This window comes from Ooceraea biroi, chromosome 10, assembly GCF_003672135.1.
Source record: "Ooceraea biroi isolate clonal line C1 chromosome 10, Obir_v5.4, whole genome shotgun sequence".
NCBI classification, from domain to species: domain Eukaryota; kingdom Metazoa; phylum Arthropoda; class Insecta; order Hymenoptera; family Formicidae; genus Ooceraea; species Ooceraea biroi.
In genome coordinates, this window is record NC_039515.1 from 11,498,630 (window position 1) to 11,511,824 (window position 13,195).

The 13,195-nt window shown below is 44.8% G+C and overlaps 1 protein-coding gene across 1 annotated transcript; it reads left to right on the top strand.

Moving 5' to 3' along the window:
- The first annotated feature begins 8,668 nt into the window (after positions 1-8,668).
- Positions 8,669-12,520, top strand: LOC105282188. Its single transcript, XM_011343964.2, has 3 exons — positions 8,669-9,195; positions 9,314-10,178; positions 10,804-12,520. The coding sequence occupies exons 1-2, from the start codon at positions 8,739-8,741 to the stop codon at positions 10,171-10,173; spliced, it is 1,317 nt and encodes a 438-aa protein (XP_011342266.1). The 5' UTR covers positions 8,669-8,738; the 3' UTR covers positions 10,174-10,178; positions 10,804-12,520.
- Positions 12,521-13,195: the final 675 nt, after the last annotated feature.

A 13,195-nucleotide genomic window follows, 5' to 3' on the forward strand; every position in this document is an offset into this window, starting at 1 on the left:
TCAACATAGTGAACATGAATACATGTGAATACACATAACGTAAACATCTTCGACCTTGCAAATTCTACACTATGTTCCGTTGTTACTTATCTCATATTTCTTTTCAATATTGGTTTATAACTTTGTAATAAAGCATTTCTAAGCAAACTCGATATAAGAATTTTTTCTTATTTCCACTAGTAGAATATGCTCCCGCAGTTTGTCGGTTAAAACCCGGGACACCCTGTATATAAAAAAGTGAGATTAGTCTACTTGGAAGCCAGGGAAGAGAAAAAATTGCATAACGCGTTGCATAATTTCAACACGTGCTTTCTTTCCTTCTTCAAGATTTTTGCCCATCAAGGACGCATAATTAGTACATCTCGCAGCAATGATGAACTTTATGCCGGCGCGATTAAGTGTTACTACATTTCTAATTTGTCAACGTCGTCCAAATCTCCCTATGAATCTTCGCCGAGTAGAAACATCGAACTCCACATAGAAATATCAAAATGGCCCAATACTGGGACTGTACCGTTTGCCATCGTGGCAGTACTGGCCGCCAGTATTGTGCCAGTACAGATTCGACACAGTAGTGTCGAATACATAAGAAATAAACAGACAATACAAAATATGTATCGCGTCATTTTAGCCGAGCGTTGCGAAGCGTCGTAAGAAAAATTAAAGTTTAATGCTAGTTGTCTAGCAACTAATGTAATGAATTGATTATTGTTATTCTAAATACCTAATGCATATTTATCTTTCAATTTAGGTACTCAAGAGTATCCAACATTCATATACAAAAAAATTTGATTTTTGACCAGGTTCTTTCAAATTTCCGGCACTGTCAACATACTGAAGTATTTATTGATATATTTATTATTCAATATGATTTTGAATGGAAAAATACAAGTTTATTAATTTTATGGTTCAGTGGTTATTATAATTATATACTATCGGCAATATGTAGTCCAATGCTGGGCCTGTGTCGTAGTCAAAGCTTGGTCTGTCTCATAGCGGTCATACTGGTCCACACCTGTATTTAATAATAGCCGTCATACTAGTCTCGTTTTTAATCAGTACTGGGACAAAATAGTTTGCCAACTTTTGGCTACCGATACTAGGTTAATGTTGGGCCAGTTAAACAACCTCGGCAATTTCTATGTGGACACACCGACGCTATTTCAGAGAACGATAACGATAAGACCGAATTCTACGTCAAAAAGGTACGTTAATCTCAGACGACGTTAATACAGTTAACCGAACAGACGGATGGACGGAGGAGGTTGCAGCTCCTCCGGTCGACCGACCGTAAATGCAGGTCGGCGCGAGATCCGGTCGCGTAATATGCAATTAATTCCGCCATGTTTCCCGGCCGACGTACTTGCGCGCATTTTCGTGACGGTCTCCAGAGGCGCGGCCGCGCGATCGTGCGGACACGTTACCGCACACTCGTCCACGGGGTTACGATCGGCTTCGGCCGTTCGCTCGTTATTGCGATCTGCGAACGCGCGGGCGAACGAGCCATGGCGAAACGAGCCACGGCGAACGACGGAGGCAGAAAGCAATAATAATGAGGGAGGGTGGCACGAGGGTGGCGGGGAGGGAGTCACGCGACGTGCTCGCACACACGTGAGGCGTGCAGAAAAGCGCTCGCAGAAAATCGCGGCGCGGTCCGTGGGAGGAAATCGTAAAGCGATCGGCATCGTCTCGTGGCATCGCGCGATTCCGCCTGCCGGCGACGAGGTAAAAGATTTACACGCGATAATCGCGCGCGCGCGAGCGAGCGTTTTATTGCGATACTCATGTCGCGCGACGTTTCCCTAAACCGAACGATTTCGTGAAACCGCGCGCGCGGATGTGACGCGGTTCCACACGTCGCCGGATACGTATTTCGCGATATTTATCTCGGCGTTGCGTCGCGTTATTGGCGGCATAAATTGAATCTTCCGAGCGCGCGTTCCCAAGCTCTCTGTTCGGTTTTCGATTTGTTTGAGACGCGCGTGAGAAGCGATTGCCAGGCGGAAGGAACGGAAGGAATTGTTGGTCCGACCACCACCACTTCCAACTTCGACAATCCAACAAGAAATGAATATTGTCGATATTACAAAAGTAACGAAGGACCTTATACTATTTAACAATCGTGTAAGATCTGGAAAGATAGTCGAGACTGACAGGTCGTATAGAGGATCGAAATGAAAACAAGTTGATCACAACAGTAGGAGTATTGGCCGTACAGCCTAAGACCTAGGCGTGTGAACCAGGGATCCCGGAGAGTTCGAGTTCAAATCTAAGGCAGTCTCCTAGTTATTTTTCGCCTCTTACAATTCAGAAGTGGGATAAAATCCGCTACCCCTCGAAGACAGTTGAGATTCATCCGCTACCCCTCGGAGAGGAGGGAGTTGAGAAGCAGCTGGCCGGTAGTGAAGCCTGAACATGGAGGTCGGGAAGGACTCAGAGGAGTGAACCAACATGGAGATTGGGAAGGACTCAGAGGAGTGAACCAACATGAAGATTGGGAAGGACTCAGAGGAGTGAACCAACATGGAGGTTGGGAGGGACTCGGAAGAGTGAACCAAAAATGGATGTTGGGAGGGACTCAGAAGAGTGAACCAAAAATGGAGGTTGGGAGGGACTCAAGTGGAGTGAACCGACGATTTGGAGACATTCGGGGACGAATGTAACGTCAGGCTGGCCGAGCTGTAAGATCTGGAAAGATAGTCGAGACCGACAGGTCGTATAGAGGATCGGAATGAAAACAAGTTGATCACAACAGTAGAAGTATTGGCCGTACAGCCTAAGACCTAGGCGTGTGAACCAGGGATCCCGGAGAGTTCGAGTTCAAATCTAAGGCAGTCTCCTAGTTATTTTTCGCCTCTTACAATTCAGAAGTGGAATAAAATCCGCTACCCCTCGAAGACAGTTGAGATTCATCCGCTACCCCTCGGAGAGGAGGGAGTTGAGAAGCAGCTGGCCGGTAGTGAAGCCTGAACATGGAGGTCGGGAAGGACTCAGAGGAGTGAACCAACATGGAGATTGGGAAGGACTCAGAGGAGTGAACCAACATGGAGGTTGGAAGGGACTCAGAAGAGTGAACCAAAAATGGATGTTGGGAGGGACTCAGAAGAGTGAACCAAAAATGGATGTTGGGAGGGACTCAAGTGGAGTAAACCGACGATTTGGAGACATTCGGGGACGAATGTAATGTCAGGCTGGCCGAGCTGTAAGATCTGGAAAGATAGTCGAGACTGACAGGTCGTATAGAGGATCGAAATGAAAACAAGTTGATCACAACAGTAGAAGTATTGGCCGTACAGCCTAAGACCTAGGCGTGTGAACCAGGGATCCCGGAGAGTTCGAGTTCAAATCTAAGGCAGTCTCCTAGTTATTTTTCGCCTCTTACAATTCAGAAGTGGGATAAAATCCGCTACCCCTCGAAGACAGTTGAGATTCATCCGCTACCCCTCGGAGAGGAGGGAGTTGAGAAGCAGCTGGCCGGTAGTGAAGCCTGAACATGGAGGTCGGGACGGACTCAGAGGAGTGAACCAACATGGAGATTGGGAAGGACTCAGAGGAGTGAACCAACATGGAGATTGGGAAGGACTCAGAGGAGTGAACCAACATGGAGGTTGGGAGGGACTCGGAAGAGTGAACCAAAAATGGATGTTGGGAGGGACTCAGAAGAGTGAACCAAAAATGGAGGTTGGGAGGGACTCAAGTGGAGTGAACCAACGATTTGGAGACATTCGGGGACGAATGTAATGTCAGGCTGGCCGAGCTGTAAGATCTGGAAAGATAGTCGAGACCGACAGGTCGTATAGAGGATCGGAATGAAAACAAGTTGATCACAACAGTAGAAGTATTGGCCGTACAGCCTAAGACCTAGGCGTGTGAACCAGGGATCCCGGAGAGTTCGAGTTCAAATCTAAGGCAGTCTCCTAGTTATTTTTCGCCTCTTACAATTCAGAAGTGGGATAAAATCCGCTACCCCTCGAAGACAGTTGAGATTCATCCGCTACCCCTCGGAGAGGAGGGAGTTGAGAAGCAGCTGGCCGGTAGTGAAGCCTGAACATGGAGGTCGGGACGGACTCAGAGGAGTGAACCAACATGGAGATTGGGAAGGACTCAGAGGAGTGAACCAACATGGAGATTGGGAAGGACTCGAGGAGTGAACCAACATGGAGGTTGGGAGGGACTCGGAAGAGTGAACCAAAAATGGAGGTTGGGAGGGACTCAGAAGAGTGAACCAAAAATGGAGGTTGGGAGGGACTCAAGTGGAGTGAACCAACGATTTGGAGACATTCGGGGACGAATGTAATGTCAGGCTGGCCGAGCTGTAAGATCTGGAAAGATAGTCGAGACTGACAGGTCGTATAGAGGATCGGAATGAAAACAAGTTGATCAGAACAGTAGGAGTATTGGCCGTACAGCCTAAGACCTAGGCGTGTGAACCAGGGATCCCGGAGAGTTCGAGTTCAAATCTAAGGCAGTCTCCTAGTTATTTTTCGCCTCTTACAATCGGAAATAAAAATGCAGAACAATACTCGCCTGACGTGATTGCTTGCATCCATTAGTGCGATCTCGTGCGATATTAAGATTGGGCCGCTCAATTTGGAACTTCGCGAATTTCCTGGAAACTTCATCGTCGTACAACCTCTCTTTTCCGCGTCTTTCTCACCTGGTCGAACCCGGCGTCATTTAATTAACTTATTCATTCCGGCGCGTTACTCCTAATTAAACGTGAACCGTAACACCTCGCGGACTTGGCTCGAGCGAAAGCGCCTGCATCGCGGTGAAGAAGAGAGAGAGAGAGAAAAAGAGAGAGAGAAAGGTCCGATAAGCCTTGAGGAAACGCGGCTTAATGAATGGAGAGCGTGGTTCTCGCTTACGGCCTTCGGCAAATCGAGCCAAACGGAAATACGTACCGCCGTATCGACCCGTCCGATCGATCCAGCATCGGTGAATGCTTCTCGATGCTTTTTCGCCGGAACTCCCAGCACGGACTCCCGCACTTTTGCGGAGATTGAACGATCCTCCCGCATTGCGCGCTGCTTCATTATGAGAAAGAGATGAACGATAGTAGGATCGATCGCAGCTGTATGGAGTCTTTGCGCTTTATTTCTACCTCATTCTCATTTTTCTTTGGATGCTTCTGTAAGCATTCGAACGTTTAATAAACGAAGCCAAAGCCAAAATTGTTGATTGATGTAAAACAAAAACATATGAATCGCTCTGTTAGCTCACTCAATTATGTTTAAGAACTGCTTCGACGCCTCGTGCTCCTCTCGTTATATTCAGTTTTAAAACAATCAGCAATCAGGACAAACGCCGATCGCGCGGTGAGACGCATGTATGTATATTTTATGATTCACCACGAAATATAAATTGCGTTGTAGAAGTATCGCATTATAGAAGAATTTTCGCATTTTCTGAATCGCGTTTAGCGAAACCGTCTTGTAGAAGTACCGCGTTATAGGAGAATTTCCACATTTTCTGAACCGCGTTGTGGAAATACTGCGTTATAGGAGGGTTACCTGTATATTGCGCTAGATTTGACGTAATTTCTTGAGCAACTTTTTGCTGCAAGAATTGCTTGCCATTGAATTGTATTCGGTTTTATACTGTACATTTTATTTGACGCAAGATTTGTGCAATATGCACTTGTATATACGTACAAACTGAAAACATAGAGGAACATATTAGTTATATAGGAATAACGTGCTTATTAATAAGAACATATATAATAAAACGAATAAAACAAAGACGATTACCATAACCTTGCACTAATCATAAATAAACAAGTAACAAAAGTTTGTTCTTTTTCGAGGTTTTTTCTGCACTAGTGCAGGCAGCTAAACCGAACAGATGTATATACTGTGCTTGTATTAGTGCAGACAGTTCAGCTAAAAAGAACAGATCTCGAAACGTATAAACCATGGCGCATGCAGCAATGTCTTGCGCAATTTACGAAACACATGCCATTTTCATACAATTTGTATATTCGGCAATATTTCTTGCTTCAAAAATTGCGTCAAATCTTGTGCAATATATTGCATAGTCTAAAATGGGCTTAAGAATCGACATGAATATGCCCGTGAAGCAATCAATTCAATTTTAAAATGGTTCTGAAAGATTTACTTTCTACGTTAAATTAATGCTGTGGCTTTTAACATTAGAGCTTATATTTATTTCTTGCGATTCGTTACTTAATTATTCACTCAACCGTCGGAAGCTTATTAAATCGAGCTGCGTTCCTCGGGAAACATTTTCACGGGGGCGCATTTCGTTTCCCCCTCGCAAAAGTGTCCGGAAGACCATGGAAATGTCGAAAGGCCGCGACGCGGATTCGCGGCAGGGCGAGAAGGAACGAGAGGACGAAGAAACTGATTCGACTATCGTGGAGGCGATCGGGCAGAAGGGCGGCCGGGGGAGAAGAGGAAACGACTTGGTTTGAAAAGGCGCAGAGAGGCGCAGAAAGATGGGTGCCGCCGGCGAGAGGGGGAGAGACTAAGAGGGGTTAAGGGAGGGTCAAACGAGGAGAGAGAACCTCGAAGGGCTCGGAGGGAGGGTGCGAGAGGGCATAGGCTTATTGATTCCGGAGGGTTAGTGTGGCTGTGCTCGCAACACGATTCTTCCGGTATTCCGCGCGCGCGCGCGCGCACGACTGCTGTCTGTGTTCGATGAACGCGTGTCAGAGGTTACGCAAACAGAATGATTGATACATTAGCCCAGCGCCTGCCCTCTCGCCTTATCTTTTATTCCGAGCGTTGAATTGATTTCCGTGGAGCGGGCGAGGCCTCGGAGGGTGCTTTACGGAAACGTAATGAATCGGGCTTTCCATCCCCTTTTATGACGATGAGATTCAAGCGGCCGGGGGTGAGTGACTGTCCGCGCCCCGCAACGGACGAACGATCCGCCGCCGTTATCGGGAACTCGCTGGTTAATTTGACGATCATAAATTAAAGAGCACGCTGGTAATTGGTTCGCCACCACCGTGCGCGATAATATCGTGCTACTTCACTCGCCGATACTTCACTTTTCTCAATTTGAAAGCGCCATTACCAGAAGAAGGCGCGCAAGAGTATACAGGGTGTCCCGGGTTTTAACCGACAAACTGCGGGAGCATATTCTACTAGTGGAAATAAGAAAAAATTCTTATATCGAGTTTGCTTAGAAATGCTTTATTACAAAGTTATAAACCAATATTGAAAAGAAATATGAGATAAGTAACAACGGAACATAGTGTAGAATTTGCAAGGTCGAAGATGTTTACGTTATGTGTATTCACATGTATTCATGTTCACTATGTTGAAACGATTCAGTATGATTGTTACTTTCACAAGAGTAGCTGTTAGATTTCAATCGTCGTGTCAACTAGCAATTACTATCAGAATGCCAAAAGTGTTTTCAAATGAGGAATACACCGATATTCATTTCGTGTACGGATTCTGTGACGGAAATGCACGAGCTGCCGTACGAGAGTATCAACGTAGATTTCCTAACAGGAGAGTACCAGATAGATTTAAAGCAACGAATTACTAATTCAGTTACTGAGATGCAACAAAATTTTCAGGAATGTCGTACTGTAACAAATTCTGTACTACGTCGATGTCTAGCTTGTATCGATGTGCAAGGACAACATTTTGAAATGCGTCACTAAATCATTGCGTAGATAATTTTTATTTTCGTGAAAAAATCCGTTGTTACTTATCTCATATTTCTTTTCAATATTAGTTTATAACTTTGTAATAAAGCATTTCTAAGCAAACTCGATATAAGAATTCTTTCTTATTTCCACTAGTAGAATATGCTCCCGCAGTTTGTCGGTTAAAACCCGGGACACCCTGTATATCGCGCTTCCAAAATTATACGTGTTACGTATGTACTGCGTTTGATACGATTAATGCAGCTGTACCGTAGGTAATTAATTAATTAATTAATTAATTAAGTGTCTCAAATGCACATTCATGTACCGCTCGCGAATTACAAAAACACAGAGGAAGATCAAAAGTCAATTTCATGGGGGGAAGTCCCCGCTGGAGAATCTGCTTTATCTCGGGTCGAAAAAAAATGTTCAGTACGAGTACGCGTCAGCGCGTAATTGGATCGGAGTGACGCTCGGCGGATTGAATTACTTGATATTGCTGTTTTAAAGGGAGATTGAAAAATAAAAAAAGAGCGCGATTTCGCAGCTGACATTTATCGGCGCCGTTTGCCCCTCTCGACAATCGATATCGGTTCCCATGGTGATGCCCCGGCTCACGTACCTGTTACCCACATTCACCTTAAATCACTTCCAACCACTTTGTACTGTTCAACGCCAATGCCAAGTATTTACAATGCTCATTTAACACGCGGAAACGAGTTTTTCAATAATCTAGATTATGCCTAGTGTGCTCGTCTGGATGAATAATGTAGTCATGCTTCTATACCATAGATTCTTCACCCATAAGGTGCGTTCCACTTGACGCTCGCAACGACCGCGAACGTCATTGTCTTTATTGCTCACTGAACATTGAATAAAGATAGAATGACGCTCGCGACCGTTGCGAGCGTCAAGTGGAACGTACTCTATGTGCGTTAATGTCAACAGTTGAAGTACCCATCAAAGCGAAAAGGCGGGCGCGCCATGCGCGAGGCAGGCCCGTGCACGGGCCGATTTTTCATTGTGTTTCTGTTGCGCGGCGTCAGCAGTTCAGTTATTGCGAGTGCGTTATTTTTTCGCATTAAATTAGTTCAGTTGGTGAGTTCTATTCGCGATGCCTAAGTGCAAACATTCCAGACATCATAGAAGCCCCTCGGGCTATTCTTATCATAAGGAGAAGCGCAAATATCGGCAGAGATCTCGATCGGCATCATCTCGAGATCGCCGTGACGAGATTAGATCTCGAGAATCTCCGCGTAGTTCATCGACACTTCCGCCTGCGGGGGGCATCGAGGGATCATCGGGGGATGCATCTCCTCTGCAGTCATTCCGATTACGATTAGCAGATGCTTTGACTTGTGAGATCGTGACATTTTTAAAGCGGCACGGATCCTCGGCTGCGACGATTATCGCAGGTGCGGAGACGAGTGTCGCAAGTGAGGCGGCTCCCCCGGGTTCCGCGACTGATGTCCTTATCCTTCCGGAGACAGAGTTCAGTGCGATCGTCTCTCCGGAAGTCGAGCCCGAGACAGATGGGCAGACGGTTCTCAGGAACTGGGACGACGCACCAGGTATATTTTCTCGCGCATATTTATACAATATTTTCTCTACAGCGAAGAGGAAATATAGCCGATTGTCTCATCTGTGTCTCATTCCTTTTCACATTTCTTTCTTCATTTCCTTTCACAGCAGAGCAGTTAGCGATGCCTATTCCCGATCGCAGAGTGAGTTTTCCGGAACCGGCGGTGACCCAGGAAGAGCCTAACCCTGAGGAAGGTAAAAGTTCTTTAGTCAGCGAGCTGTTCGGCGAGGAGCAATACTTAGTGAGTGATTCGTCTTGGGATCCCGTTATTTTTAACGCAACGCGATCTGAAATACGTACGGGTCTCAATGAAGAGCTACGCCAAAGTCTCCTCTCCAAGTATGAGCTCAAGGGAGATCTCGCAAGTTTAGGCCCTCCGAAGCTGAATAAGGAGCTAATGTCAGCTCTCTTTAAGCGCCAGGCTATCATAAAGAGAGATAAATACCTGGCGAAGCAGCAGATACAGGTCGGAACCTGCGTGAATATTTTGGGATCCGCCATAGCCGATCTCATAAAATTTCGCCACTCCCTTCCGCAAGACGATTCTATTCGAAACATTATCGCTAAGTTAGCGGAGGGGCTCCATCTCTTGGCGGATCTTCAATTCCGCTTCTCCCTTGCCAGACAGACCTACATAAAGCCGTGCCCGACGTTCGTCGGAAAGTCGGTAGCAGATTCCGCTCAAGTTGACGACTGGCTTTTCGGATCACACTTTGTAGAGGAGCTCAAAGCAGCGCAAGCTTGTGAGAAATCGGGCCGTGAGTTATCGAGACCTACTCCAGCCCCGTCATCAACGGTCAAGATGAGCAACCAACCTACATGTCAACTTCCGAACCAGCCGAAGTCGTCAAACTTCAAAGCCCCTGTGCAACACCGACCATCCTCGGCTCGCCGGACAGGGGCAACGCAATCAGCGAGCCGCAGTCACTATCACCGTTCCAGATCCAGGCCTCTACGGTACCGTTAAGTCAAGTAAGAATGGCAGGGCGATTAGCCCATTATTTGCGTATGTGGGAAGAGATAACAAACGATCTTGAAGTCCTTCAAGCTGTTAGAGGTTATTTCATACCTTTTGTTTCCACCCCACCTCCCCGCACGCACTTACGAGAATCTTCTTTTTCTCCCTCCGTTGCGACAACGTGCGACGCGGAGATTTTGCGTTTAGTAAACAAGGAAACCATAGTACCTACGACTCCCTCCGAGAATCAGTTCTTATCTAATTTTTTTTATTGAGAAATCGTCAGGAGGAATGCGTTTTATATTAAACCTCAAGGATCTTAATTTCTTCCTGCTGCCCACAGCATTTTCAGCTAGAAGATTGGCGCACTGTCCAACTTATGATGCCTATTGTCCTGGTTTCCGGATCCAGGCGCAATAGCGGTTGATGCTTTTACACTTTCGTGGTCGGGCGTGCGATTCTTTGCTTTTCCTCCTTTTATTCTTTTGTGTTCCGCGGAAAATTTTAAATGATAGGGCGAAGGGAGTTGTTGTGCCCTGGTGGCCATCGCAATCTTGATTCCCACTATTTCATCGCCTTTTGATTGGGGATTCTATGATTCTTACACCATCTTACAATCTCCTTTTTTTCACCTTTCAGGAATTGCCATCCAGCATGGAGGACGCTTTCCCTGGCGGCAGCACTCTTATCCGGCAAGCGTTTGTCCATCGCGGAGTGCCACCGGGGGCAATGGATGCTATTTTGGCCTCCTTAGCAGACTCCACAATTAGGCAATATACTAAGCCTCTGCGGAACTGGTGGTTATTTTGCCAGTCTTCGTCGGTCCCCCTCTGGTCACCGAGTCCCACGCAGTTCCTCGACTTTTTGTCGCACGAACTGCAGCAGACCAATTCGTACCACGTCCTTAGTGTCACTCGTTCTGCGATTTCTTTGATTTCAGATAATGAGATTGGGAGCCATGCACTGGTTCGACGTTTTTGTAAGGGCGTGGGGGTACTTAAACCCCCTCGTCCCCACTACGAATATATTTGAGATCCGGCCCCAGTCTTGGCGAAACTTTTTACTTTTTATCCTTACGAATCTTTACCGCTAGAGGTAATCTCGAAAAAATTGGTCCTCCCCTCGCCCTTGGCACGGGTCAGCGTGTACAGACACTCGCCTCGTTTCGGATTTCACAAATCTCATTTCATGAGAAGCTTATTATCCGTGTCCCAGGCAGACTAAAAACATCTGCTCCTGGGCGGCCGCAACCATTTTTTAGTTTTTCTCCATTTGTGGACGATGAGAGTCTCTGTATTTTTAGTTTAATGAAAACTTACTTAGAGATTACCAAGCAACTTCGGCCATCTTTTGAGCTATTTATATCTTGGTCAAGACCCCATAAGCCAGTAGGCCGACAAACTCTTAGTCGTTGGATACGATTAGGCCTCGAGGAGTGTGGAGTGAGGTCCGATTTATTCACGGCGCATGGTACCCGATACGCTTCTACATCATCAGCGGCTCGGAGATGTGCGTCTTTAGAATTAATTAAGCGTGCGGCCGAATGGTCAATCTCGCGTTTTTGTAAACTTTTATCATTTTAACTCCTAATAAATCCGGAAGAATTCGCGAACACTGTGTTACGGCCTTGAGGGTTTGTTCAGTATTATTTCCCTTTGATTTTATTTCTCAGCCTCTGCCAGAACGTTATGCTTCGTTGATATTATTTTTAAGTTATGCATTTTTGTTGTTGTAGCCGTTGCGCCTCTTTCTTTATATTGGAGTTTTTATTTTTATTTTTATATGAATGTTTGTAACGGTTCGGCCTTACCATTTGTGGAAGTGTATTTATAATAATCATTCCTTGGCTTATACAGGTGGATGTAATAATTATTGAACTGTCTGTTTGACCTGGGTGAGACACTCTTCTCACGCCAGGCATGTAACCAGGAATGTCACTCTCTAAACATCTATATTATCCATCCGGACGAGCATAATTGAAAACGAACCTACCTAGTGAAGTTTGATTTAGATTATGCCTGGTGTCTCGACCGGATGGAACTTCCCTCCCGCGATGAGGCACCGTTTCCCAACCCGTCTACGGATTTCTAGGCGATTTGCTGTTCTAAATGAATGAAGAATCGGCCCGTGCGCGGGCCTGCCTCGCGCATGGCGCGCCCGCCTTTTTTCGCTTTGGCGGATATTTCAACTGTTGACAATAGCGCACATAGAAGCATGACTACATTATCCATCCGGACGAGACACCAGGCATAATCTAAATCAAACTTCACTATGTAAGTTCGTTTGATTTTTCAATTATCCCGACGTCCCACAGTGTAACGTTCCCTTAACAAAAATAAAAAATCTGTTCGACTAATCTTCCACTTTCCTTATTTGATTTTAATAGTATAATGTTTCGACATTTTAAAACAGTTGACGAATAGTCAATATACATCACATAGTAACCAGAAAAAATTCTTACAGGTTGAAGACTTACAGGTTAGATATACAAAGCCGAATTTATTTGCTTTACGAAAAAAGAGATTTATTCCCAACAATTATTTGCTTCAGTACATAGTGGTATTATATAGTCAAATTGTATCTTGAAATTGTTTCTTTTATGTAAGAAAGCAGTATTTATAATAATATAAATAAGTTTCCTTTATTTTAAACACATTTTCCATCTTTTTAAGAATTTTGAATAAGAATAAAAAAAAACGATAAATATCGATTTCTTGTTGTTTCAATGAAAAATTGTATTTTTTACACTCTTTCATTTAACATATAGTTATGCTGCTTCTCGTTGCTCTTTCTTAAGATATTAACCTTTTTATTAATGATTGACGTGACTACGGAAATTGTGTTGAATCTAATATACCAACAGGTATACTCGTACATACAGATGTAACAGCATCATCATCAGAAAGTGATAATGATTAAAGTACCTAATTTTTACATACATTTAATAAACAATATTTTAAATATTTATTTCAAAATAAAATAGATTACATGTTTTGTTTTATATATTTTAAATAATGTTAAAATAATGTTA

Excerpts from the sequence above, each read along its gene's own strand:
- LOC105282188 (XM_011343964.2), top strand. The coding sequence starts at position 8,739 with ATGCCTAAGTGCAAACATTCCAGACATCATAGAAGCCCCTCGGGCTAT. Across the intron at positions 9,196-9,313 it reads GAACTGGGACGACGCACCAG|CAGAGCAGTTAGCGATGCCT; the intron begins GTATATTTTCTC and ends TTCCTTTCACAG.